Raw genomic sequence first — 27,807 nt, forward strand, 5'->3', positions numbered from 1 at the left:
CGTTCTAATGAGCCAACGGGCTCATGACGGAACGGTTCCGTCATGAGCACAGGCCAACCGACGCTCATGACGGAACAGTTCCGTCATGAGCATCGAAAGGGTTAACATATTAAAAGCATGTTTACAAATAAAGAAGCAAAATGTGCAATTAAAAACTTTCAAACGTTCTGTAAACATGAAGGAATTTGAAATCGGAGGCTAAAAAAAAGTTAATAGCCTCTGATAGATTTTTGGGAGCAATGAAAGCGTACCAAACAAAATACAGAATGGACGAAGGGTAGTTTGAATAGAATTCAAAAAAGCTCTATTCATTTCAAAATTAAAATTTAGATTTTTTTATATTTGTTAGTACATTAAATAAAAGATTTCATCAGTTGTGTACTTGTTTGACGAATGCTTATGAATTTTGTGTATTTTATTGCGGTTCAAATCATCGAAAATGCTTAGGCCGCGGTCCTGGCTTCCATGAATAATGCAGTAGAGCTCCCGGATTCCAATAATGATCCAGATATGATTAAATGGGGGTTCGCAGAAGTCAAAAGGTTAAGAACCATGATTTAGAGTAATGACTGGATATGGTATGTGCATGGAGTATTATGGAACAGCATTCAGAATGACTTTAGTGCTGTACGGAACAGAGACAAGTTCTAAATCTTTGAAACTGCTGTCCTTGTTTTTTAGGAATAAAATTGTGGTTGTGTTTAACAAGTACTGTGAAGTAGATGTCTCTGGTCTAGGCCCTGAAGTTTAGGCAGTATCTCAGAGAGGTTGGAAAACTTGCTTTCATAAGCAACTCATGCTGAAAGTCTTCTGAAGGCAATGCCCACCATGTGAACTCTAGATTTCAATCCAAAAGGATTGTCTAAGGTTAGCAAAATCTTTGGGGAAGAACTTGTCATTGTATGTGAATTCATTTTTATCAGCGTTTTCAATGAGTCAAACTAAAAGGAAATCTTAGATTTTTGGGGAGGCGTCTCACTTAGAAGTTGATAGTTACCCACCATCCACTCCATTGTGTCCGACAGTCGGAACCCTTGATCTGTCGGCCGTCTGACAATGGGCCAGAAAGTCAGTGACCGTTTCTCTTCCCTAATTAAAGTAGAATTACGTCACATAATTACCTGCACAAAACCATCATGCAAGGTGGACTAAGGAAGGAAAAAAAACATACAATGGCCCTGAAACAAAGAAAAAACTCCATGCACATCACGGCCAATGATTTCTAGTTTTCCGAGCAGGGCCAACCAAACATGGCACCTGCTCGGCCCTTTGCTCGCGTGCATCCGACGCACCAGCTGTTGCACTGAGGTCATAGAGGTCCCTGCCAGGCAGGCGGCGTTGTCTAATTATAGCCAGAGGTTTCGCTGGCCAGGCAGGCTAGCAAGCCCCACCCAAGTCAGGGGAGCAGCAAGCCCCACCCAAGTCAGGGGAGCAGTTTCAGACACAGGGTTAATTCACGGACGGTCTGTAAAAATACTGGACAGGTGATCGCCGTAATTCTCGTGTTATAAGCTTCTCTGGTGGTAGGAGCCTTTCAAAATGCTCTCTTTTGCTCTGGGCTTCCCCGTAAACAGAAATATCAATGCACGCACCTACCTGCTTGATGTTGCTCACTTGTGAAAATGTTTTGTGTTCCAATTTTTGAACAGGTATGTTTTGAAAGTCTCATGAAAAGAAATCCGTTTCATTTGACATCCCTTCTCTCTTGTGGGGAGTCTCATATGAAGGTAATGACCCCCAGTTATACAAGCGCTTGTTTAAAGCTGCAGTTTAAAGCTGTAAATATGACAATGTGTTTTTCAGCAGCCCACAAGGAGTTTCTCATGAACTTGAAAACCCATTTTAAGGGCACTTACTTGCAGGAGCGTAACTCGTCAAAAATAGCCCTTATGTTAAGTAGGGGCTGAAGAGGATAAAAAGGTATGGGATCCTGAATTGAATGGGGCGGGGTTAGTAAGCGTGTGGTGTGGTCAAAAGACGTGGCTGACAATAACAAAATATTTTCATAACTATTTTGTTGGTCTTTTATAATCAGGTAACTACATATAAAATAATGCACACACTTAACTGAAAAATAAATACAAGTGCAACTAATTCTTTGGGCGTTTTGCTTGCATATCTATGCACACACTCATATTAGAGACTTGTTTATATTCACACTCATATAGGCGATATCTTTTACTAGGAACTTGTGCTTGTTGGCAGTCATGGAGCACGCACCTGGAGGAAGCAGAAGAAACTCTAGATGTCTATTTGTGCACGCTTATGAGAAGTGTTTGTTAAGAGAGGAGAAAACGGGGGTTAAGCACACACTGTCACATTGCTGTTCCTGTAGATATTTATTTATTTTATTTATTTGCGTGTTTGTACCGCGCTAGGATCACTTCCCGAAGGAGTATCTCCGCGCCTTTGGCAGCCAAAAAAGCAACTAGCGGACCCTAACCATAAACATAAGTCAATTTTGAAAAAGGAATGTCTTTAATTGCTTCCTAAAAGGAAGGTGGTCCTTGCACTGTCTCAAATACAGTGGGAGGCTGTTCCACAAAGTTGGACCAGCAACCGTAAGAGATCTTCCCCCTTGTCTCACTTTGCTAAATTTTGGAATCTGTAACAATGCCTGCTCACTGGATCTCAAAGAGCGTGTCGGTGTATACCAGGAGAATTTATTAATCAGATATGCTGGACCATTTCCCTGTAGACACTTATGCATTGTACAGCAGATCTTAAACTTCACCCTCTGTTTGATGGGTAACCAATGCAACTTCTCCAAAAGGGGTTTAGAAGGGGTGCGAGAGGGCTTGTTCAGGACCAGACGGGCAGCAGTATTCTGGACTACCTGGAGTCTAGAGATTACCGCTTCATTTGTTGACAACAACAGCCCATTGCAGTAGTCCAAGCGACTCAATACTAGGGCCTGCACCAAGGTTCTCCTAGTAGAGTCAGGTAGTAAAGGGAAAACCTTTCGTAGCATCCCGATGATATGGAAGCAGGAGCCCACCACTTGATTGCTATGATGTTTTAATGAAATGTATTTATGGTTAGGTTCTGAAATATAAAGATGGATTTCTGATTATGTACACCCATCTTGCAGGGTTCTGTCAATAGGGTGTTTTTTTTGCACACTCGTGGTGGGGTAGGAGGTTATTCTGTGTATGTCTGCACAGTTTGCGCTTCTGTCAACAGTGGCCTGTGGAGTTTATGTCAATTCGCCTTGGGGAGTTCTTTGAATCGTCAGTTGTGTTTGCGCACACTCGTTGAGTGGCCTTGATGCAGCCACATGCAGTGCTATAGAGGGGAAGGTACTGCCAAGTACTGAGTACCTGCACTTCTTTACTTTGAACAGGAGAGTATACGCCTCATCATCAGTTGTGTGATACTTTTAATGGGACAGGGCCAGCACTTCTGAGTACAGAGGAGTAGTCTGGGACAGAGAGCGCCTGCACTTGTATATTTCCGTTTCAAGCGTTGGGGAAGTGTAATTGTTTGTGCAGAATCAGGGTTGGGGGTCTCAAATATGTTTCTGCACATTCATGATGGGGGCTACAGCGTCGTCTTTTAAGAAAAGGGGACTCTATTTATGAGAACATTAGGATACCTAGTCCAGCCCCACGCCTTGCAGATTCAAGGGCATCGCTGAGCTGAGCCCAGCATCACAGTGCATTTAGGCTGCTTCCCACAGTCCCCTGCTTCCCAGACCCCCCCCCCTTCCCACACTCCCCTCCTTCCCACAGTCCCCTCATTCCCACAGTCCCCTGATTCCCACGGTCCCCTCCTTACCACAGTCCCCTCCTTCCCACACTCCCCTCCTTCCCACAGTTCCCTGCTTCCCACAGTCCCCTGCTTCCTACACTCCCCTGCTTCCCACACTCCCCTGCCTCCCACAGTCCCCTGCTTCCACCACTCCCCTGCTTCCCGCACTCCCCTGGGCTCCTTTTCAAGTGGAGCTCAGTTGACCTAGGATCTTCTCTCCAAAGAAGAGGCAGAGAGGGTCAAGCCCTGGTGATCCACCGCTGGTGAGGGCCGCTGGCCCCACTTCCGTGTGGTGAGCGCTGACCCGCTATTGGAAGAGCAATCCACGTCGGAAGGAAGCAGCAGGCCACTCAGCCAATGAAGGTCTTTCCCGCCCCCGGTTAACACGCCCACCACAAACCAGGGCATCGCGGTGGATGACATGCTCAGTGTCTATGCCAGACGCAGGAATACTACTCCCCCACACTCGATTTATTTTTAAAGAGTAAAATAAGATAACTCAGGGTAAGACGGGTCAGTGCGTTGAGCACCTACACAGAAAACTGCACACCGAGGACCTGGTTCCAATCATAGAGGAGCCAAAGCAATCTTTCATCTTTCTTATGTTGATAACTGTTTTCCTTTGAACTGGGTAATAGCAACACTGCCCGCGGCACCTCTATCTCCCCTTTATCACCCGCGCACAGAAAACCCGTGTGAAGGGGCTGATCCTGTTTGAATCTGGAGCCCTCATGATGGACCCCCCTCCCCCCCCCCCCCCCTCCATGTACACATGTGACTGACAACTCCCCTTTAGCCCAAGCAACTGCTTGCCTTGTAGAAGCCGCGACGCATCTCTAAAGGGCCGTTGCTGTAACTGCAAGAGTGCACTGGGACGGTGCACCTCTCAGGTTACACTTACAGCAATATTATGACATGAAAAAGCATTATCAATTATAACATGCCATAGCATACCATGATACAGGGTAGCATAGCATAACATAGCATAGGATAGAAAAGCATAACATAGGATAATATAACATTTGTACATTGTAAAATTACTGAATACAGTCACTGCTATTATGAAGTCACAGGGAAAGCGTCGGTAACAAGTAGTATCCATTCAGATATACAATATGTTTCTAACACCTGGAACCGCTGTCTTCCCTCTCCCGAAACCATCCTCAACCCCAGACAGGCACAGCACTAAAAGGCCAGCTCTAGCTACTGTAATGTGACCCACAGCGAGAGGACCCGACCCTCTCACAGCTGTCAGTCTGTCGACACTTGCACAGTGAGAGAGCGCTATTTATAGAATAGAACAGAGATAACAAGCACGCGCCCGCGCCCTGCCGTCTGGAACCAGCTGATATCTGAACAGACAAAGCCCCCTCACTGCGTCCAAGCGACACAGAAGCGTCGCCTTTCCACAAAAGACATATTTATGGTACCTGCGGGTTGTAAAAGGATTAGCTGTAAGAAAGCCAAACTCCCGCCATCGATTCTGCCAGTCTCCTGTTTTTAGAGTGGACGTGCACTTGCACCATTCATGGTAGATTTGACGTGTATGGTGCTTGGACCATTCGGGGTGTCAATATTATATTATATAATACTTTTAGGGACTTTGGGGTCAGGCTCCACATGCCTATAGCGTTAGAACCTTCTCTCGTTGGCTTGAGACATTGTCAATCACCTCAAGGGAGTATTTGATTCTCCGCATTTTCGAAGCATACCACCAGCTGTCTGGTTTGCTAAGAACGACTTGGGGACATTTGGAAAAGCTTCCATGACAATGCATTTCGCCCGTTGCTTACCATTGACTTTGTGTTTTATAACTCACCTTTGCTTGCTTTCTACTTTCTGGCTTTATTTGCTTGGCTCTGTCTTCCAAGGGAGCTCGGTTTCTTCCTTCCTTCTTTGTCTGACTTCAAAGTCAGAGAATTTATGTGACAAACATGCTGGTTATTAGGGGTGTGTGCTGGACGCAAGTCTGAATGATGTTATTTTTGTATAGCACACAACAAAATTTGAATGTCTGCAAATGAAGTGTGCAGATCTTTCAGAATGCATCAAAATCATGGACGCACAAACGAGGCAGATTTCTTTGTAATTCTGAAGTGTAGTGGAAACAAATTTTTGAATACGATCAAAACACATCAATACAACATGTGATGACATTTCCACACATTATCATTTATGCGCGGTATAGTTCTATCAGTAAAACTGTATGTGCCAATGTAATGGCCATTCTACTCCACTTTATAACACTCCATTCTATGACACTCCAGTACATTCTATTATGCTCTTTTCCATTAAACTCTACCCCATTCTATGCCACTCCACAACACTCTACTCCATTCTAGGCCAGTCTATGACACAACTCCACTCTGACGCTCTACGCAACTCCCTCCAGGCCACTCCATTTTACTTTAATCCACTCTATTCTTTGACATAATACTCCAGTCTACTCTATTACATTATATCCCACTCTATGCAACTCCACAACACTGTACTCCACTCTATTCCATTCCACTCTACTATACTTTTCCACTCTATGAAACTCCAATCTCTTCCACTCTACGCCACTCTACTGCACAACACTCAACTCCATGCAAACCCTCTATGCCACTCCACTCTACAACTCTCTATGCAACTCCACTCTATGACACTCCACTCTACTTTACACCCTTCCACTCTATGACACTCTACTACCTCCACAACACTACACCACACCACAGTTAAGTATCTATATCTACTCTTCAGTCAGGTCACTGACAGTGATTTTCTGTTGTGAATGCTGTGGTTGGATTCCTCCATGTATCAAATGCCTGATGCCTGGAATTGTATTGATGTGTGTGTATGACGTGTACTCTCTTTTCTTTCTTCCTTGCCTTCTTGACTCTGAAATTCCCCCTGGGTTAATTCTAGATCTATCTGCTCTCTGCACCAAACCCAGTCTCATGCTGTTGGCAGTGTCATCTTAAGGGTTTTGGGGGCCTGAGGCAAGACATATTATGGAAGCTCCTGCATGGAACAAATAAGAATTGTTGTACCCATTTTCTGCTAACTGAAGCCTGCATGATGCCAAACAATACTTAGGCCCTGATTTAGAGTTTAGCGGATGGGTTACTCTGTCACACATGGGACGGATATCCCATCCGCCATATTACAAGTGCCATAGGATACAATGGACTAGTAATGCAGCATACAGTATATCTGTCATGTTTGTGACGGAGTAACCGGGTCTGCGAAACTCTAAATCAGCCCCTAAATTATATGTTCAACTTTAGGAAGGTTACACAAAAACACTTGAAATATGTTTTCCTCAAGACCTCAAAAATCTATAAAATTACAGAGTAGAGAAACAGAGAAAGTGGTAGCAGTAGACTGAGAGTGATGGAGGTTTAGGTAAAGAAATAGGATAGACAGAGGTTGTGAGAAGTTGGCCTGATATATGATGTCTCCAATTCTGGGGGCGCCTTGTATCAGTCCAAACAATCCCTTATGGTGATGGTTGTAAGTCAACCTTATAGACAAGCTATCCTAAGGGTAGCATGGACTAAGCAGCCTTAACCGCATGCGCGCTAGCGGTTTTCCCGCTGTGTGCTGCGATTTTGAAAATCCCGCGTTACGTGACAAGGTCAGCTCGTCACACGCGCAGCGCAGGTAAGGCCCATGACGAGCTGACCTTGTCACGCGCATCGAAGGGGTTAAAGGCTTAATTCAAGAGGTCGTGTTAAGCAAGCTGTTTTACCAATCACAATCCTGTAATATCAAATGAAAGGACACCACACAAGTTATATATTATAAAAATATATGTATTTATTACTAGAATAATCCTCTGTACTCTTTATGAGTGCAGAGGCACAAGCGTTTAAACAAAAGCACAGTAAAACATATGAAAGTTGCACAATTATGGATGAGGCCCAGGGGCCACGCAAACCATATATTAAGAAAGTGGTATAAGACATACCAATCGAACAGTAGTTAGGCCTAGGGCCTAGGGAATCGCTGGGAGCAGTCGGGACTAGCAATGCTGAAGTCGGGAAAAGCCTGCGGGATTCGGGTGCAGCGCTTAAAGCACACATATGCACCAATGCAATGTCAATGGTGCGTAAAAGTTATAAAGTTATAGTTAAAGGAGACTTCCGCTTAACCTAGCAGGATGAAACTTTAGACACATACACTAGAGGTGTGTACCAGTGTAGGAACACCGGTGTTGCCGAGTTACCCCACCCACAGGAAGCGGGTGCACAGGTGCGAAGTAGTGTCGGGTTTTGTCACGCTGGTTGATGGTGCTTGGAGCTGAAGATGCTGCAGGCGTCGAGACGAGAAGTGTCCGGTGTGATCCAAGGGTGGATCGAAGTTAAAGATGATCTGAAAGCAGAGGGGACAGAGTCTGGGTCACTCAGCAGTGACCAGGGTGGCACCAGGACGGAACCAGGCAATGTCGGGCGCTTTCGGGTCGTTGACGAATCACTTCTCTCCGCTGCCACATGGACTCTGGGGCACCGAGGATGTCCAGGAGTGGATCACAAGCTGTCCCACGCAGGCTCTCGCTGTCGGCGGTCTTGGCTTCCAGATTGGAGCAAACAACCCTTGGCAAGGGCAACCCACGCAGGATTCGAAGATGGCGTTACACTCGGACCAGGAGGGTCATAGCGAGTGCTCCTTTTCAGGGGAGCGAGTGCAAGTCTTGAGCAAAGAGACTCACAATTCAGATTTCAAGGTTTGTTGGCACAGGGGCCACAAGCCAACGGGCAAGTGACCGGGCCAATGCGTTGAGCCAAAAGATGCAGAAGGGACCCACGCAGCACTCAGTGAGTGTAGAGGGGTGAGCTTTGGTGCAAGAGAGGCTCAGGGCTGGGGCTTCTCAAACCCCAATGCACAGCTTCGAGGGTCACTCGTGCACTGCTCTGAAGTTCCGTGGTTTGCGAGTGGGGTTCGACGGTTCTGAACCCGTTCAATAAAGGTCGTCGGAAACAGACGACTTTGGTGTCAGCAGACCGCAAATGGCGAGTGTAGCGTGTCTGAGTGTTTTCGTATGAATCGATATAGGAGAACACTCCGTATTCGAGGATTTAGTTCGAACCTCCGGGTTCCATTTTGTGTACGGCAGTCATTTTGTATGGTTGCCCTCACATAGGCCCGATGACTGTGGCCGAACGAGTCCTTGAGACACGTATGCCTTAGCTGACTTTTGAGTGACCTGGCCGAACTGACTCCTTGCCCGAGGCCGACCTCGCTGAGCCAGTTCCTTTTTCAGCAGCTGGTCTGATAAAGATCAAAGAGCAGGACGTGCCTGAGTTTATGGTACACTGCTCCCACCTTTCTATCTCACTTCCATTCTGTTTCTGCCTTTCCTTTACGACATAATCATTGATTTGGGTTGAAGGTTTTATGATGGGTTTGTCGGGCCTGATCGAACAGGAAACTTGGAATTTGCTTAGTCATTTCTGGTGGGCTGGACAACGGAAGATGGGATTGTCTGAGATTGTCGTCATACGCTACTTTCAAAATGTTACACTGTCATTGGTCAGTTTGTATGCACCTAATGCTAATTTGAAATGTTGCCTGAGGCTTGATTTTTGGCATAAAAGACCATGCTCCGCTTATTGAATGTGTGCAGTCTCCGGCGAACCACCCGTGTGTGCTTCGTAGATCTCTGTTCCTGGTTGCAGCCAATAAACTTTGGTATTTGACGTCATCAAGAAGTATCCCGTGTCTCTGTTTACCAAGACAGGGGAACTCGAAGGTATCAGGCGTTCTCCCTGACGCCGCTGGGTTCTAAAACCCGGTCCTTCAGCTCCCATTCTTAAACCAATCTTGGGGGCTGGATTACCTGCTAGGTCCCTCCTATGGGTGGGACCCAGGAAGGGGGTGGTTACACCCCTTTCCCTTTGTCCAGGGTCGCGCTGGGACTGGGGCTGGCGTGCCCCAGAACCGGTTTGACCGGATTATGCAAGGGGAAGCCTTGTGCTCCCCAGGCACTGTCTGGTTTCTTTCAAACCTCCCTGCTACAATCCACTATCTCCTGTCTGGGGTGGTGTGACACCTCCCTGTGACAGGAAACCCTTTGTCCAGGCCTCCTCTGCTGAGTTTCGGTCGGCAGCAGGAGGTCAGACTTGTGTCTGTGGCAGAAGCGTCCATTTTGTGATGCTGAGGCTCTTTTAAAATCAACCGCGTTTTAGCAAAGTAACATGCCTTCTCCCTCTAGAGGGGTGGAATGCTATCCCCGTCGACAGGACCGTCGAGGGGATAGTATTCCAAATCGTATGACACCTTACACAACATGTTTTGATAAAGCCAAACCAAAGTTAACATATAACCGCGATGGATTATAATGCACTTAATAGTATATGGTATGGCAATATCCCGGAACAGTTTAGGGAGTTGTTCCCTACAGCTGCAGACAGGCTCAGTTCGTGCTATAGCACCATCTCACGTTAAACCACGCACTCTGCCTCCAGGATTGATAAGGCCTGCCATAGGAGTGACTTATATGTTTATATGTGTCCAGATATAGGTTTAGATATAGTCATACTATATCTAAGCAAGAGGTGATTACACCAACTTGCCCCAGCTGAGTGATCAGCCAGTTGTGTCAATTTAAGAACCAGCCAGGGTTGGCAAAAGCTATGCTGCAGCCCCTGGTAGGCCTTGGATGCACCTATGCCCTTGGCACCTATAGTGCACTATATAGGTGCTGACAAGGTGTCCAGTACCAATCAGGTTATGCACCTAGGGTGCATGGAGTCCAATTTAAGGAGTGAGCAGAGAGCCCGGGGCCCTGATTAGCAGGGAACCAGGCCAACTAAGTCGAAAACCAGCTAAACACAAGGTAAAATATCTGGGGTAACCATAGTCAGGTATCCACCTTCCTACAGAGGTCACATAGAAAGAAAATTAAATTTCCCAGGGGTGCCCTTGTAAGGTATGTCCCTGGGTAAAAGCCTACTTTGCCCATGCCGTATGCCATGTCTGTGACATGTGGGCAAGCTCCCAAGAGGCTCACGTTTCTGCAGAACCCCAGACAGACTGCAACAGATTAACACTTCTACAACTGTCCCATCACCAGGATCTTTTGCTTGCAACAGCAATCAGCCAAGCGTGCACTGTGGATGTTTTCTTTCTGCACTTAACATGTAAGAAGAGGGTTATACTTATAGTCGACCTCACTGCTAATGAAGCTTTCTGCTGTCTAGGGGTGCCTTTGGTTCCCTCTGGCCCTTATTTAGGGAAAGGATGCTTCTTTTCACGCCTTCCTAAAGGCACCACCATGGAAGCACTCTATTGGCGTAATACCACATTAATCTGCCCAGACATATACCCTTGCATGTTAGAATATAGTAAACCACATTACACCATACCACGAAATATCACGCTAAACCACACCATATGAGTCCACACGCGAGCCCTTCACGACCCATCATACCACACCACAAAGGCCCCATATTGAACCACACCAAGGCATACCACTGCTATACCTCCAATTCATATCACATTACATCATCCAATTCCACCTCACAATATAGCAGATCTCACTCTAAAGATAATTCAACAATGGGCGATTCCATGCACATTACACCATCCAGAACCTTACAACATCATACTACACTCTCCTGTGCAGCACCATATCTGGCCATGTTATACCACAAAATATCTAGTGTCTGCATTTCAGCCAGTGGAAAGCATAACTAGCCCGTTTTTGGAACTGTAGGGGGCGATTAAAAAAAAAAAGCTTTGCTACTGAACCGCGACAGACCCTTCTTGAGAAGCCCGAAATCTCTTGCTATGCGCTTTCACTCAGTACAATATGGACTAATACACCACTCTCAGTCAAGTCTTAGTTCACCTCATGTGTGGGTATGTACATCATAATCTAGTGGCACGTGCCAGCAGAGGAGCATTCCATGCTCTCACCTACCACCTTCCACAAACTCAGATGGTCTGAACCCTGAAGCAAGATCCGTCATCTGTGATTAGGGCGAACGTTTTCTATTTGCCAAGTGCCAAGTGATGGCCATATAAAGTCTCTTCAGGGAGGAATCAATGCTGACAGAGTATGTGGCAATGCTCATTTCAGGTGAGCAGCCACTTGGGCACCACCGGGCATCTAGCACACATACGTTCTAAATATCTGTAGTTTGTTATGATACACTTTCTAAACAAAGGCATGGGGTTGGGGGGTTGCAGCTCAATGTCTGGCGAGCGCCCTCCTGAAGAGCCAGTCAGTATAAATTAGTAATAATCTCCATTCTCAGTCAATACGCGTCTTCTACTGGATCAACTCAATGAAGTTCAGTAGTCTGCAGCCTGGCTATTACAGAGTCTTATGCAAGGTCCCATGTCACATCAGTCTAGGCCACGTGCATCAGGGTGAGAATACCACCACTACATGAGCGTTTTTAAAGTGAGTAACTGGCCAATTGAGGAATTACTTTTTGTACACCGGTATAGGAAGAACTAAGAAATATCATGAACTGCTAAAATGAATGATTAATGTGGTATTAGTGGGAATCTGAAATGAGGCAGGGTAGAGATTGACTGAACCAAAAATAAAGTTCATGCCCCGAGGATGAAATATAAGAAATACGATACAAGCCTATAGTAGTAATTAATGACCTATGATTTACAGGGGGCAATTTAACAGGAGCTTTTACTTATTTTATCGGCTCTGGTGTTGCGCCCATTCAACATTCCCACCCTTTAGTCACGTTGTATGTTTTTTTTACCTAATAATGAATGGATAATTGGCGTAAGGCTGGTCTGTGATTGTAAATTGTGCTGGTGGTGCTATTTTGTCTTGCTGTTTTTAGCAGTCGTGGCCTGGCAGATGTATGCAGGCAGGGCGATTGGATTCGGATAGAAGGGATAGAGGAAGATCTGTCTTTTTGTACATGTAATCCAATGGGATATATATAGAAAATTAATTATAGGTTGGTGGCTGGGTTGATATTGCGCAACACTGCTTACTTTTATCTTTTTTACCTCAAGTCAATGGCTCTAGGGAACAAGGGAAAAACGGCCACTAGCGTCCCCACGGTTTCTCTGTAAACAGAGAATACAAGAAAATTGGTACTGTCCCCGAGCACAATCCCACAATGCACAGTATATTGTAAAGAAAAAGAAGAAAGTCAAACCCAAGTATTCGTTTTTCAAGATATTCAACATTCTTTTTTATTTTCTTTTTATTTTTTTTGTCTTCTTCTTCAAAATTTCATCATTCCATAGTTCATAGACAATATATTGTCTATGAACTATGGAATGATGAAATTTTGAAGAAGAAGACAAAACAAGAAAAATAAAATAAAAAAGACTGTTGAATATCTTGAAAAACGAATACTTGGATTTGACTTTCTTCTTTTTCTTTACAATATACTGTTTATTGTGGGATTGTGCTCGGGGATATATATAGAGACATCCAGTGGATGGCAAGCTTTTCTGTAGCCATGCTGCAGGTGACATGACAATCCAGTCAGCATCTTGTCTTTTTGCAGTAGTCATAAAGTAGATGGCATGTAGTAACCCACTAAGTAGCTTACCCCTTTGCAGCAGTCATCCTGAAGGTGGCATATTTTGGAGTATGGATCCAGCGGACAATGACATCCAAAGTATATTTTCACAGTAAATTCGCCACCGCTACGATTGGGCCCGTCTTTCCTGACCAGGTCCTTTGCTTTCGACCCTGAGTTAGCATCACAGACAGTGATAGCAGCGGATGCCCATTGCAGTAGTCACCCAGGGTTTTGGGGGGACATGGATTGGACGGTGCTTAGTGATCTTTAGTGCTGTACGTACAGGCCTCTTCTAAAGTGCAATATGTGGGCTCTGTCATGCTGTACTTTTCTAATCTTTAATGCTGTCATGTAGACATGCATGAGGTGCTGAGGTCAGGGCTAGAGTCAGCTGAAAGGACCATGTTTTAATTGCCATGCTGTCATCATTCTTGTTTCATTTTAGCCTTCTGGCTTTATCTTTTTTATTAAATGCCTTACAACTCTATCCTCACCACTCACACCACTCTGGTGCACTCCGACTGCGCTTTCATGGTGTACAATGAGGCGATCTACCACATCTGCCGCTGGAACCTGGACATTGAGCGCCCAACTTGCACACAACTTGAACCGCCTTATTAGCCAGATTGTATCTTCTATCAATGCCTCGCTGCGGTTTGAAGGTGCTCTGAATGTCGATCTCACAGAGTTCCAGACCAACTTGGTGCCCTACCCTCATATCCACTTCCCTCTCGCCACCTATGCCCCAGTAATCTCTGCAGAGAAAGCTTACAATGAGCAGCTCACTGTGGCAGAGATCGCTAATGCTTGCTTTGAGCCGGCCAACCAAATGGTAAAATGTGACCCACGTCACGGTAAGTACATGGCTTGCTGCCTGTTGTACCGTGGCGATGTTGTGCCCAAAGATGTAAATGCTGCCATTGCCACCATTAAGACCGAGCGTAGCATCCAGTTTGTGGACTGGTGCTGAACTGGTTTCAAGGTTGGTATTAACTACCAGCCTCCCACAGTGGTTCCTGGTGGTGACCTTGCCAAGGTGCAGCGTGCAGTGTGTATGCGGAACAACCCCACATCCGTTGCTGAGGCTTGGACCACAAGTTTGACTTGATGTATGCCAAGCGTGCCTTTGTCCATTGGTACGTAGGAGAGGGTATGGAGGAAGGAGAGTTCTCTGAGGCCCGTGAAGACATGGCCACCTTGGAGAAGGATTACGAAGAGGTGGGTGCTTACAGCATGGACGGTGAGGACGCGGGGGAGGAGTAGTTATATGAAGTAGCCCAGCCTCGCCCTCTTTTGCTACCAAAATTTCCATCTGCAACCTCCTTAATAAACTTGAGTGTCCTTAAAAAAAATATATTGTTTAATAGTTTTTCCCTCTTTTCAACAGGCTTGATCCATGCAAATTCCAGTTTATAAGGTTACATATGTGTGTGAGGAAAATTGAGGGTACGCTGAATTTGTAACCTAGTCGCGGGCGCCCAGTTCGACGTTTACCAGCCACCTCAGAATGAGAGGCTTTTGTGTGAAATTGGGGTGAGAGATTAGCAACTAATATCGTTTTCCCTTTCACTCCTAAATGTTGCCTGCAAAGAGTAATTAGTAATATATAGGTATTTGATGCAGTGTTCCAAAAGTCATTGCCATTCGCAAACGGCTTGTAGTTTATTTAGCTCATGCAGTTCTGTTTCTTTATAGAGAATTTGCTTTGAAATGTCCTCCAAAATACAACACGATTCAAAGCACATTCCAACACATTTTAATTATTCAGAACTGCTAATAATATAAACGCAATAGGAATTACCTGCATTACCACTGGCTCACTCATCTTTCCTATCCGAGGCCAGGTCCATTCTCTCACTATTTCACCTTCTTTATCGGTCATCATGCCACCATCTTGATTGAACATGAGTGCTATTATGCTACTGGAAACAGAAAAAAGACAAGGGTACAATTGGTGTGAAAGCTGCTTGCATCAAACCACAACCTATATTTATGCATTTATTTATGTATGTACATATTCTCTCTGTATATTAACACTACATATGCACATAAAAAGAAAGAATATAGATTTATATATCAAAGCAATACTCTTTCAGGCTTAGAGTGGCGCATAGATTATGTTACAAAAGGAAGCAAGGGACACTAGGTAGTTCCCAAGTTTAGGTGGAAAGCAGCTCCTGTATAGAGCACCCTACAACACCAGCCACACTCTCAATCTGCCGACCTCGAATATCAGTTTCTTTCTAGCTCACACATCACTTAAAAAAAACAGGCAAATTCACTTAACAAACCAAAGGGTAAAGTGATGTTACAGTCAGGAATTGTAATTATATGTTATTTACATATATATATTTTTCAACTTAGAAATGTCCTGAAAGAAACCAAAGGTTAAATTGACATTATATTTAGGTGACAATGACAGTTTAAACATGCCAGTTTTAATTAAAACAACTGAAATTCACCTGTTATAGTTATTGGAAATAATTATAATTCAAGTGCTTAAGTAACTATAACTCCTGCCCTTGCCATGCATTGATAATTGCCTCCTATATTACATCACTGTAGTGATGCCTCCAAAGAACGTGAAGGTTTGAAGGTAAGATTTATCGTAGAATCCAGAAAGGCCACAGCGCGACACAACCGACCAGTATGGACATCAGCCAGCAAGTGAATACCATTTGAATATCCACACCTGTCAACCACAAAGCGTGTGGTGAGAACACAAATCAAAAGATAACAGAACGTGCAACCTGCTCTAATATAACACTTGCCTGTCGCTAACTTAATAGTACAACGCGCAACAGGCACATTAAATGTTATGCCTATTGAACATTACATGTTGCACAAATTATACATAACAACAATACAAGTAATACACTTCATCACCTCCCTAAATCAAAACAACGAAGGACCATCTGAAATGTGAACAAAAAATGCAATTAACATGACAAAATCTTTGAACCTGAAAGGTATCTTAAAATCCTGTACAGGCCTGCTTCTCGTGTTATTTTGTACTATAGATGAACCCCACATACATCTGGGCTCTGCAACATGCCTAGGAGAGCTGCTAGAAAACTGAGAATCCGTAGAACTAGGTTGCAACCATGACGCCCAATCAGATTGTGAAACTGGTTTGCGTTTCTTCAAAATGATGTTAGTTTGTTGATCTGGCATCTTCACCAATTGACGCTTGTTCCACCACCCTTTCTTTTCCAATAACGTGGCAGCTTTACCAACCGTAACTACTTTAACAGAGATATAATACATTCACTCTCCTTTTTTTACTATAATTGGACTCTTGATTGGAACCCATGCATCTTCAGTAATCTCAGAGCACGGACCCTGGCATTTGTCATCAACATTTTTCTTCATTTATTTCTGTTTGGCTTTTATTGCTGAAATTAAACTACATCTACAACTGCAGGGAACCCTTGTTGTCTCACTTGTTTCTGCAGCCATTTGGGACATAACTTAGTGTGAGCCCTACTGCCTCTGAGTAATAAAAATGGTGTAACCCCGGTGCTGCAATGAGGGGCATTATTACAACACCATACTTTTCTTTTTGTTGAATAAACAACTTCACGTCTACATTAGCAGTTATAGCCGTTTGAACGCCTTCTCTGATGATTTTGTTACTTCGTTCTACAAGTCCATTCGAACAAGGAGAATACAAGGCTACCCAGAGATGGTCAATATGGTATATTTGCTGAAGTGAAATAGGGGCCAATGTCAGTGACTACTGCCCTGGGGGCACCTTCTAAATTAAACACTTATTCTACAAAACCTATCACTGAATCAGTGTCTGGTGAACTGGTAAAAGAATAATTCATCCATTTGGAGTAGTGGTCTACCATTAAAAAATATATCTCAGACTATATGGCAGTATTACAAAAGGTCCAGAAAAGTGTAGTCCAATCTTTTCCCAAGCAGCCTGTGAATAGGGAAATGGATGTAAAGGACTCTTGTGTATGCTTCAATGTTTGTCAGAAACCAAACATTCTGGGCATTTATCTATTAGTAACTAGACTTGTGCCTCAATACGTGACCACCAATAATATTGTTTGAGGCACATAAAAGTTGAAATTGTGCTAAGATGGCCTTGATGCGCACACTTTATGATGTATTTACACAATTCAGACAGAGGCACATATAAGTCACCTCTCAAAAGTAAACAATTAACCACTGAAAGATCACTGGCTACCCGTTCAAATCATTTTATTCACCATTCAGAATTATTTTTTTAGGCCACCCGTGAATAAAATGTTTTTGTTCAAAACTGGATAATTCATAGAAGCAGACAGCCAGGCTGATTCTTTAATATTAGCACAACATTTTTATTTATAATTAAATGTATACAGCGCAACAACTAATTGAAGGTTTCCTAAGCGCTAAGAACGCAAAAAAATGAGGACAGATGGATTAGTCTGGAAGATGAGTCTACTGATTAAAAAGCCAAGTTTTTAAATTTTTGCGGAATTTGTGATAATGTGGTTCCATGCGCAGATGAAAAGGCAGAGAGTTCCAGAGTGCTTGAGCCAAGTGGGAAAAGGAACGTCCATCCATTCTGACTCTTTTAATCCTTGGAATTTGGAATTTACGCTGATTAGAAGATCGGAGAAGGCGGGAAGGGCAGTATTGATGTACTAAGGCCTTCAGATAATGGGGTGCTACTCCAGAATTGATCCTATGCATGTAACACAGAGCTTTAAATTTGACACGGTTCTCAATCCTGAGCCAGTGAAGATCACGTAATGAGGCTGAGATGGATGTTCTATTTGGAAGATTGCAGAGCAGTCTTGCGGCAGAATTTGAACCACTTGTAACCTGTGCAACACTTCCTTACCTACTCCCAAGTACAGTACATTTCCATAATCCAGTCTAGATGTTACGAGAGCTTGGATTACAGTTCTTTGGGTAGGTGGCGGAAGCATCCACAGGATTTATTTCAGCCACTTCAAGATGACAAAACAGGTAGAAGCTACCTTACCAGCTTGTTGCCTCATGGTTAGTTGGTCATCGACCATGAAGCCAAGATTCCGGGCGGATTGCACAGGAGACGGAGGAGGTCCCATCTGTGTAGGCCAATGTTGAGGGCCCCAGAGGGCTTTGTTGTTACCGAAGAGAAGAAGCTCGGTTTTTCCACCGTTGAGTTTTACTTTGTTGGTGTGCATCCAATCTGTGATGTTTGTCAACCCGGATCTGAGCAAAGAAGTGTTATTATTGGATTTAGTGGAAAGTGAAAAGATAAGCTGTGTATCATCGGCATAAGCGTATACGTGAGCCCGGCTTGTTCGGCAATAGCAGCTAAAGGGCTAACATAAATATTAAAGAGCAGAGGGCTCGATATGGAACCCTGAGGAACTCCATATTGAGACAGATGAACTTTAGATTTGGAAGTGGAAGAGAAGACCTGAAAGGTCCTATTCGTCAGAAAGCTGGATAGCCATTCAAGTGCCGAACCCGTGATACCACATGATTGAAGGGTGTTCAAGAGAATAGAGTGAGAGACAGTATCAAACACGGCACTTAAATCAAGTAGAATAAGTGCCACGGTTTCACCTTTATCCACTTGAAGGCGGATATTATCAATGACGCCCAGTAATGCGGACTCCGTAGAGAAGCCTGCTCGAAAGCCAGACTGGGAAGTGTGAAGAAGAATATGTGTCTCAATGAAGTTAGCAAGCTGGACATTTATATGCTTCTCCAAGATTTTCGAAATTGGAAGAAGGGAGATGGGACGGAAATTAGATGGTATTTCCGGGTCCGAATTTGCTTTCTTCAAGAGGGGCACAATCATGGCATGTTTCCAAGCTACAGGAACTTTAGCTTCCACTAGGGAGGTATTTAATAATTCCATGATTAAATTGAGTGTGGAAAAATTCAAGGTTTGGAGGACTGAGGGAGTAAACGGATCATTGGGGGAACCAGATTTGATACTACTCAGGATATTACGGAAAGAGGTAATATCCAATTGAGACCATTTATCTAGAGCAATACCATTGTTCGGAAAAATAGTTTCCTTGAGGGAGGATTGATTCGAGAGAAAGGGGACTGCAGATGGCTGTTTCTCGAAGTCAGCATAGATGGTAGTGATTTTTGTGACAAAGAAATCAGCTAAATCATCACATTGTTTGGAATCAAGGCAGGGGGGCTTAGGCTGACAGGAAGCCCCTGAGAGCTCTTTAACAACTTTGAAGAGTGTTTTGGAACTATTTTGTGCTTCTAGAATCGTATGATTAGCGTGCTCTGCCCGCGCGTTGTGACATAATAGATGATAGTTACTGAGAGCTGACTTATACAATAGTTTGATTTTAGGATCATAGTATTTATGCCACTGTCTCTCCAAATTGTTACATTTCGTTTTTTCCTGTTTTAGGGCCTCAAGAGTACCATGGGGCGGGAGGGTAGTGGTTATTGTATTTCTTTTTTGAAAGGTGGTGATTGAGGCTACCGGTCTGGTGTTCTCAAGAAGAAGATTGAGTTTGTTAGCATCCAGGTTTTTCCAATTTCTGCCTTTTGTGAACCCAGATAACAAATTTTTCGGGGGCTGCTCACATTTAATTTGAAGTTCGATCAAATAATGGTCGGACCAAAGAACAGGGGTAGCCGGTTTACATAGGACTGTGTCAATGTTAGAAAAAATTGGGTCAAGCAGATTACCTGCTTTATGCGTGGGACCAGAATTATGGAGGATGATGTTCAGAGCAGCTAAATCCGCAATAAAATTGGCGCTAGTTGGTAGAGAAATATCATTAGGATGTAGGTTTAAGTCACCCACCAACAGAAAGTTAGTAGCTTGAAGCAGAAGTGGGGCAATTTGGTCAGGAAGAGAGGCTGCCCAGGAACTGATTGGTCCTGGAGGGCTATATATCAAGACACCAGAAAGAGTAAAATTAGGTGAAAGTAGTAGTTTAAACAAGCTCCATTTGCATTTATACTTGTTCTTATAAATAATTGCAATACTACCTCCTTCGTTGCTAACCCGGTTTCTCCCCAAAAAGGTGTAATTTGGGGGGAGAGCACTAGCGATATCTGGACCAGAGCCGTCATTTAGCCATGTCTCTGTAAGAAAGACGGCCTCAGGTTGAGAGCCCGAGAGTAAATCATAAATATCTCTCTTATGTCTAGGTAGTGAATGACAATTAAGGCTGAAAAAGGTGAATTCTGAAAGTTTTATATTGTTAGTGCTCATATGGGAGATCTGTACAAAGTCAGCAGAACATTTATTTGTATTAGATGTGGAGGGTAGAGAGGGGAAACCGCGGATATGGCAGTGTAATGGGCTAAGATCACAATTTAATGGGGTGATAAGAGCGCAGTCACTATAGCGGAGGGATAGGAGGGCTTCGCGGCAGTATTTAAGAGGACCATCATAGTTTTGAGCAGGGATTGTGGCCCCCGGCCCCATCCGGCCGCGGACCGGCGCAGGCGGGCCAGCGCACCATTGGCGCGCCCGCTGCACGCGTTCGCTGCGCGTACGCGTTTTGAGATTCATTTTGTAGTCTACAGGCCCGTGCAGCTCGCAAGACTAGCCCGCCGACCTCTATTTCCCCAAAGATGGCACCCGTGATAATGCGCCCGAGTCCCGCGTCAAAGTCAGCCCTAATCTGCCGCCTGCAATACGAGACTCCCGGGGGGAGCGAGTGCAGCAGGTAAGGATCAAATAGTTTTTGTCACTTTTTTAAAAATATACGCACTCCGAGTACAATCGTTCTCACAATAAAATGCGCGTTCCCTGATTCCCGGCTTCTGCCTCAGGAATCTATAACTAGAAATGCTGGCGAGCGAGTGCAGCAGGTAACATTCAATACTGATCTCATCTATTGAGGCTACACACACATCATCATCAATCAAAGCATCTTCATCGTATGAATCACCAATTGGCATATGGGACAAGCAGTCTGCCCGAAAATTTATACAGCCTGGCACATGTTTAATTTCAAAGACAAACTACTGAAGTTTGATACATGTCTAGTGACTCTCGCTGATAAATTGCTGTTAGAACCTGTAAAAGAAATGTGTACTAAAGGTTTATGATCACTATGTAATTTAAACTTGCGACCCCACACATACATCTTGAGTTTATGAACCGCCCAAACACAAGCTAATGCCTCACGTTTAATGGTACTGTATTGGTTTTCATATTGTTTCAGTGACCTAGAAGCGAATGTCATATGCTCTTTACCAGAAACCCTCTTTGCATAGTCCATTTCAAACCAGCTCAGGGAGCCGTTGGCTCCCACTCTGGTGCAAAACTGAACAAAGCACATGGGAGATCCTCCCCAATGTCCGACCCCTCTCCTGGGAGGGAACCCTGAATTGTCCCAACCCTTTTATTAGGGTACTTAAGGGCTTACCAGATCGTGGGTCCCTAGATTCATCCTGGGACAAGATTTATTTCAAGACACCACTTCTTCTTCAACTGTCTGGGCACTCTGGACTTCTCTGGACTTTGCTCTGAGCATCAAGGCTGCAATTGGGAAGATTTCTGCTGCTCCTGATCTTGTCGTCCTGCTCGTCTGATGCAACATCTGTGCCTGTGCACCATACAGGAACCCTCCATGGCCTGTGGGCATCCAAGACACATGAAGGAATCTCACTTGAAGTGAAAGAGCCACTTCCCTTCATCTGCAGGCACAGCAACTAAGCTGACTGGTCTGCTGATCCTGAGCTCCCTCAGACTGCAAAAGGCTCAGCAACACAGATGGTGGTTCTTCACATCCCTCAAGGCCCGCCATGTACTCTCTCCAAGTTTGACACCAGTATCCCTCGTCGGAGATGCAGGAACCAAACCCCTGTGCACAGTGTCGACTTACTGTTGCACAGGGGTGTTGGCTTCCTTCCTCCAAGATTTTTGGGCTCAAAGTAGTCCCACCCTCAAGCATCTCTTGTGACCAAGATCTTTATCCTCACCACACCACTTGCATTATGGGCTTGCATCTGCTGCGAGCTGCTCGAGGTCCACTTGCGACTCCAGTGCCTCCGGCCTGTGGGTCCTCCTGAGGGTCCCCTAATATCTTTGGACTCCCCTGATTGCTCGGGGCTTGCCCTGACTCCCCTGTTTGTGGTGAGTCACCTGGACTTTGCTGGTCCCGACCCTGCACCTTCTTTGCTTTCCACATTGTTTGCAGTTGCCAGGGCTTCTTGGTGCTACTGACGGACACCGACCCTCAACTCTTCACTGGAGGTGTAATCCCTACATACCAGGGCCTTCACAAAACGGACTATTAATTGGTAATTTCAATGTGATGGAGCAAGATGAAGAACAAAATTGTGTTCAAACTTGCGAAGTTAACCTCTCCTAATAAGATTAATAATAGTAATAAGTTTGTGGTGAAATCACTAATCAACTTAGTTTAATGATGCATTCATCATGGGTTTACACGCGGGACTAACATGCTTTGTGTTGCATTTGCAAAGAAAATTAATGAACTAACCTTGTCTATTGTCCTTGTCAATATTAAATGCGGCAGTTTTAAATGATGGCATGTGCTTATTTTATGTGCTTTTGTTGTGTCTTTTGTGATAAAAGCTCTAAGAGTTCCTGATTCGAAAAGGATACGTAAATATGATGCTGCTTTGTGTGCTAAGCTAGGTAACATAATTAACCTGTTCATTAGCAAAGGGGAGGGTAACAGAATGGGACTCAATTCTTTAATTAATTATTGTCTTGTGTTTGTTTAAATAATAGTTTCCAAAGTGAGGCCTGAAAAGTGGCTCGGAAAAATATGTCTGACAAAGATGAAGACGTGAAAGAAATCTTGTCCAGAGTGGAGCCTTGCGTTGTAATGGAAATATTTGCTGAATAAAAAGACTTTGCTTGAAAAAAATGTGCTCACGGAAACAAGGCCCAAGAACAGGATCTGTGAATATATCTGCTAAGGTTAGGAAGCGAAAAGAACAGTACTCGCACGAAAAAGTATCATATTAGAGGAAGCCAAATGTCACGGAAGAAAAGACAATGGGCTTATGTAAAGCCTGAACTTGGTAATTTTCAAAGATGACCTAATGGTCGACTGACATGGCTCCGCCAATAGAAAACCTGAATTTTGTAAAATGTAGAGAGTTTTAGATAGGGAAAATGTATAAAACCTGACATCATGAGCAGGGCAACAACTCTTGCTTCCCGATTCCTGGATGACGTGCTGATGGACTTTTGGCGCACGTAAGGACAGCTGATAATAAAGAATTATTTTCCTTTCAGGTGAAGTGAGAAATAGACAGGGAAACAGATTTAGGGTATGGAAACTGTTATTTGCTAATACTTCATGTTTCTGAACTTGCTTTAATAAATGTCAGTTCTATAATCCATTTGATTTAAAAAATGCTGCTTTCTTATTTGCCTTAAAATAAAGATTTTCTAAACATAAATGTTCTTTCTTTATAAAGAAGAAAGTTAATAAAAATTAGATTCGGAAAGACAAGCTGGTCTTGTTTATTCATGGTCTAGTTTCCATTAGTTGATCCATCAACCTTAGTGGTTTGATTTAAATGAAAAATCGTTTTATATCATGATAATGAAAAATAAACTGCAATTATATATAATAGTGTAAATATGTATAATGTGTATAGAGTAAAAATCAAATCACATGATTCAGTTGCTCAAAAGTTGTCTCGTTGGTGTTATGGGCCTGTTTGAGTGTTTTATAAATAATGGTGCGTATTGAAGTGTAGGTAACGTTTGTGAGACAATTTTTCTATAAGAGCGCTGGAACAATTCCTTGGTAGCAGAGTTACGGTTACTATGGTAACTGACATGTTACATGGTAATTACATAGGATACATGTCTAAAACTTGTTACGTTTGTTCAGTTGTTATATGTAGTCGAAAGGTTTTTTCCAGCAGTGTGAAAACTCCTAGTTGTGCCGGCCTGAGTAGTGTGACAAGTGAGGTTACACAGTGCATTTGTTCTGTTTCAAAATAGTGGTATCGTCGTATATCACTAGTGTTGTGGACGTACAGCACAAGTTTAGGGAAATTTTAGGTGCGAAAGGTAGAATGCAATAGTGAGGATTGTCTATGAAATCGTAGCTTTCGAGTATAGGGACTACTTCTGTCCTGCTTTAAAACTCACTGTGAAAAGAGTAGTAGAATTTATCCAAGCTTGAGTGAAGGGTAAGAAAAGCGTTGTCTCCCTTACTGGCGAGTGAGGATTTCTATTGGTGGGTTAAAGTCCTACTAAAGATTCATGTATGCATAGTTAGGGATTCCGTTTGAAAATGTGTAAATGAGGGGGCGTGGCTAGCGGCCGAACATGGCGGCAGCATAGAGGACTAGCTCCGACAGAGAAGCGGCCTCTCAGACTATCAGTACCATAATCCGTGGCTGAATCAAACCTCAGACGGAGGCACCGAACGCCCGGGACCGGGCGGGGCTGGTGGCAAGTACCCGGACGAAAATCGGAGGCCGGACAGCGGAGTTACCGTCGAGTGTCGATGTGACCGAAACACAGGCCTAAATCCGGGGAAACCAGTGGCGAGTGAAGCCGACCAGAAGTGCGACCTGACCGGCGACGATGGACCGGAAGTGGTCGGGACTAGAGAGGAAGCCCGCGAAGCAAACAACGAACTGGAACTCTCATCCTTGAAAGCGGCATTGGCTCGAACAGAAGGCTGTACGCTGCTGGAGAGGCGGAGGGACTATCCGAAACTGATGTCGCAGCAGTGACCCTGAGACACCGGGACGATATTGGGCGACCAGAAAGGACAGATCGCCCGACAAGGCAAGAATACGGTGGCTGCAACTCTGTTACCATCGGGGGTGCGCTGGATGCGACCCCCATCTACAGTAGATTGCTTTCCTTGATCGGACTACAGGCCGCATCGTATCCGTGGCCGCTCCCTTTCCCCCCGATTCCCTCTTCCCGAAGGCCTGAGCTCCATCATGGCGGGAAAGGGCTCTAAAGGCGGCACGACCCAAACACGTATCGAACGATACACTAATGATAAAACGGCGTCCCCTCCAGCAGACGGACGGCACACCTCCACAAAAACGGTGGACAACGTGGGGACATAAAAAGGCGACCCTAGATGATGTGATGAGAGCACTCACGCAGGTCCAGACGACGGTGGGCTCCATCTCGACCGAAATAACTCTCATTCGGGCAGATCTCCACAAAATGGCCGAAAAAGTGGGATCACTGGAGCTGGTCACAAAATCGCTGGTAGAGGACGTGTCGGAACTCCAGACGGCAATGGAGGCAGTCGTCGCAGAGAATAGACTACTAAAGGACAAGCTGGATGACCAGGAAGGGCGCTCCAGGAGAAATAATATACGAATTCTTGGAGTTCCGGAGTCAGAAGGCACTAGAGCAACTGATCTCTATGTGGAGGACCTCATCAAATCGCACCTCCAACCCAAAGGACTATCGGCGTTCTTCTCAGTCGAAAGGGCGCACAGAGTCCCGGGAGGACAGCCTAAACCGGGGGCATCCCTTAGACCGATCCTGGCGAGACTGTTCAACTTCCGTGATAGGGATGCCATCCTCTAAGCATCGCGGGTTTCCCCACCAGTAAAGATTCAGAACTCCACATTGGCATTCTTCCCGGACTATACAGCGGAGGTGGCCAGGAAGCGAAAAACGTTTCTGGAAATAAAGAAGGAACTCAGAAGGAGAGAGATCCAATACTCCATGATATTCCCGGCTAAACTACGGGTGGTAGCGGAAAACAGGACATGGTTTTTTGATAATCCAGAGACTGCCCGGGACTGGCTGGATGGCTGGCGCCCTGCCTCTCAATCCCGCCGCCCGGGACGAACTAAAAATGGCCAACAACTGAAGGATTGTGACAATGTCTGAGAGGAGGACCTAGACAACGACAGGAGCTCGCCGATGAGAGACAATGCTGATGCAGACCAGGAGGTGGATATTTAACGGCCCGGCAGATACGAGACATTCTGGATATGGGACTGCCGCCGGGACTGCCATGGACACTGGGCTGAAGGCCTCTGCAGAGGGTGTGAGAGGCCGCTGTTTTCGGAGTATTCCTCACTCCCAACGAGCAAGTAACCTTGTGTTTCTTTCTGGGTGGGTTCAAGCACTCTGCTAATTTGGGGTGGCGGGCAGTTTTGAGTCTGTGTGGCAGGGAAGCAGGGAGGGCGGGAGTTCGGGGCATGGGGGGGTTATTAAGGTTTGATGGTTTGCATTGTTTGACTCTACTGTTCACACTGACAATCACTATAGTCACGTTATGCCGGATTTCACACACCGGGCGGACCGATACTGATCTGAGGACACTAGACCCGTTACAGCATACGAATGTGGGCGCCCATGGGGATGGGTTTCTACCGGACATATTGCTGCCTCCTCCTATGGGGTCTGTATTTATGTTTACAATTTCACGATGGCAGGATCGCCACAGCCCAGTAACGTGATGGCTGGTCCCGATGTGGGGCCTGTGCCGCTGTTATAAATAATGTCGTGGAATGTCAGGGGCCTGGGAGACAAGGTAAATAGAGGGTTGGTTCTCCAGTGTATTAAAAGATTAAATTGCGACCTGGTCCTTCTTCAAGAGACACATTTAGTGGGTGCAGCTAGCAAGGCTTTAGATAGGCGAGGATACCGCATGGTAATACATTCAGACTTCACTTCGGGGTCCTGGGGGACAGGCATCCTAGTGAAGAAGGCATCACGATTCATTCAACAGACTACTAAAATTGATGGTCATGGCCGCTTTGCTGCAGTCTGTGGGCAGTGGGAGGGGATATCCATTAATGTGGTGTCTGTATACATCCCACCAGCACTACACACATCGGCACTTCCGGACCTGGGAAAGTTCCTCCTGGAGCTCCCGGACGGAGACCTAGTGGTGGGAGGAGACTTCAACGCAATGGCTCATGTCACACAAGATAGGTTCCCAACCCGGGCGAATTCACCAGGCCCGACCAGATTCAGTGAGTTCATGGAAGCACAGGGATTGGTTGACATATGGCGGCACTTACACCCCGAGGATCGGCAATACTCTTATTATTCGGCCACACACGATTGCCTATCCCGTATTGATTATTTTCTTACACTGGGGGGTGGCCGACTCACGATCAATGATGTACAGATAAGACCCCGGGGTATCTCAGATCATTCCCCCTTGACCATGACCATGTCCTGTACAGCGATAGCACGTAGGAGAATCTACCCAATCTACCCTGGATATCTCAAAATTCCTCACGTCCGTAAAGACTTAAAAAAAAGCGACTAAACACTACTTTAATGAAAATGCGGGCTCAGTGTCCTCCCCAACGACCCTGTGGGAAGCATATAAGACAGTGCTGAGAGGGCAGGCGATTGCGACGATCGCGAGACATAAACGTACACAGAAACAAGACCTGCTGACACTAGAACTAAAACTGGAACAAGCTAATGCAGCCCATATGGCACTCCCATTGGAGGACACACGCCACTCACTCCACCTCTGTCAACAGCAACATGACAATCTTCTCAGACGACGGACAATAGAAAATATTGAGACGACTGCGCATAGGGTTTATGATATAGGCGACAAAGCCAACAAGCTATTGGCCTGGCTAGATAAAAAAAGTGAAGGCAGCAGACACATTTTACAAC

The 27,807-nt window shown here is 44.9% G+C and overlaps 1 protein-coding gene and 1 pseudogene across 2 annotated transcripts in view; one reads left to right on the plus strand and one right to left on the minus strand.

Annotated features, from left to right (window-relative positions):
- Positions 1 to 27,807, minus strand: part of LOC147751179 (uncharacterized protein C3orf20 homolog) — a 452,887-nt gene that overhangs the window by 228,495 nt on the left and 196,585 nt on the right. The window contains exon 10 of one of the 2 annotated variants that reach the window (XM_086919068.1): positions 15,049 to 15,169. In XM_086919068.1, the coding sequence (XP_086775194.1) occupies positions 15,049 to 15,169 (121 nt within the window). The remainder of the gene's footprint in view (positions 1 to 15,048; positions 15,170 to 27,807) is intronic. The other variant, XM_086919069.1, reaches the window with a different exon arrangement.
- On the plus strand, positions 13,719 to 14,510 carry LOC147751180 (tubulin alpha-1C chain pseudogene; annotated as a pseudogene).

This window comes from Lissotriton vulgaris, chromosome 1_1, assembly GCF_964263255.1.
Source record: "Lissotriton vulgaris chromosome 1_1, aLisVul1.2, whole genome shotgun sequence".
NCBI classification, from domain to species: domain Eukaryota; kingdom Metazoa; phylum Chordata; class Amphibia; order Caudata; family Salamandridae; genus Lissotriton; species Lissotriton vulgaris.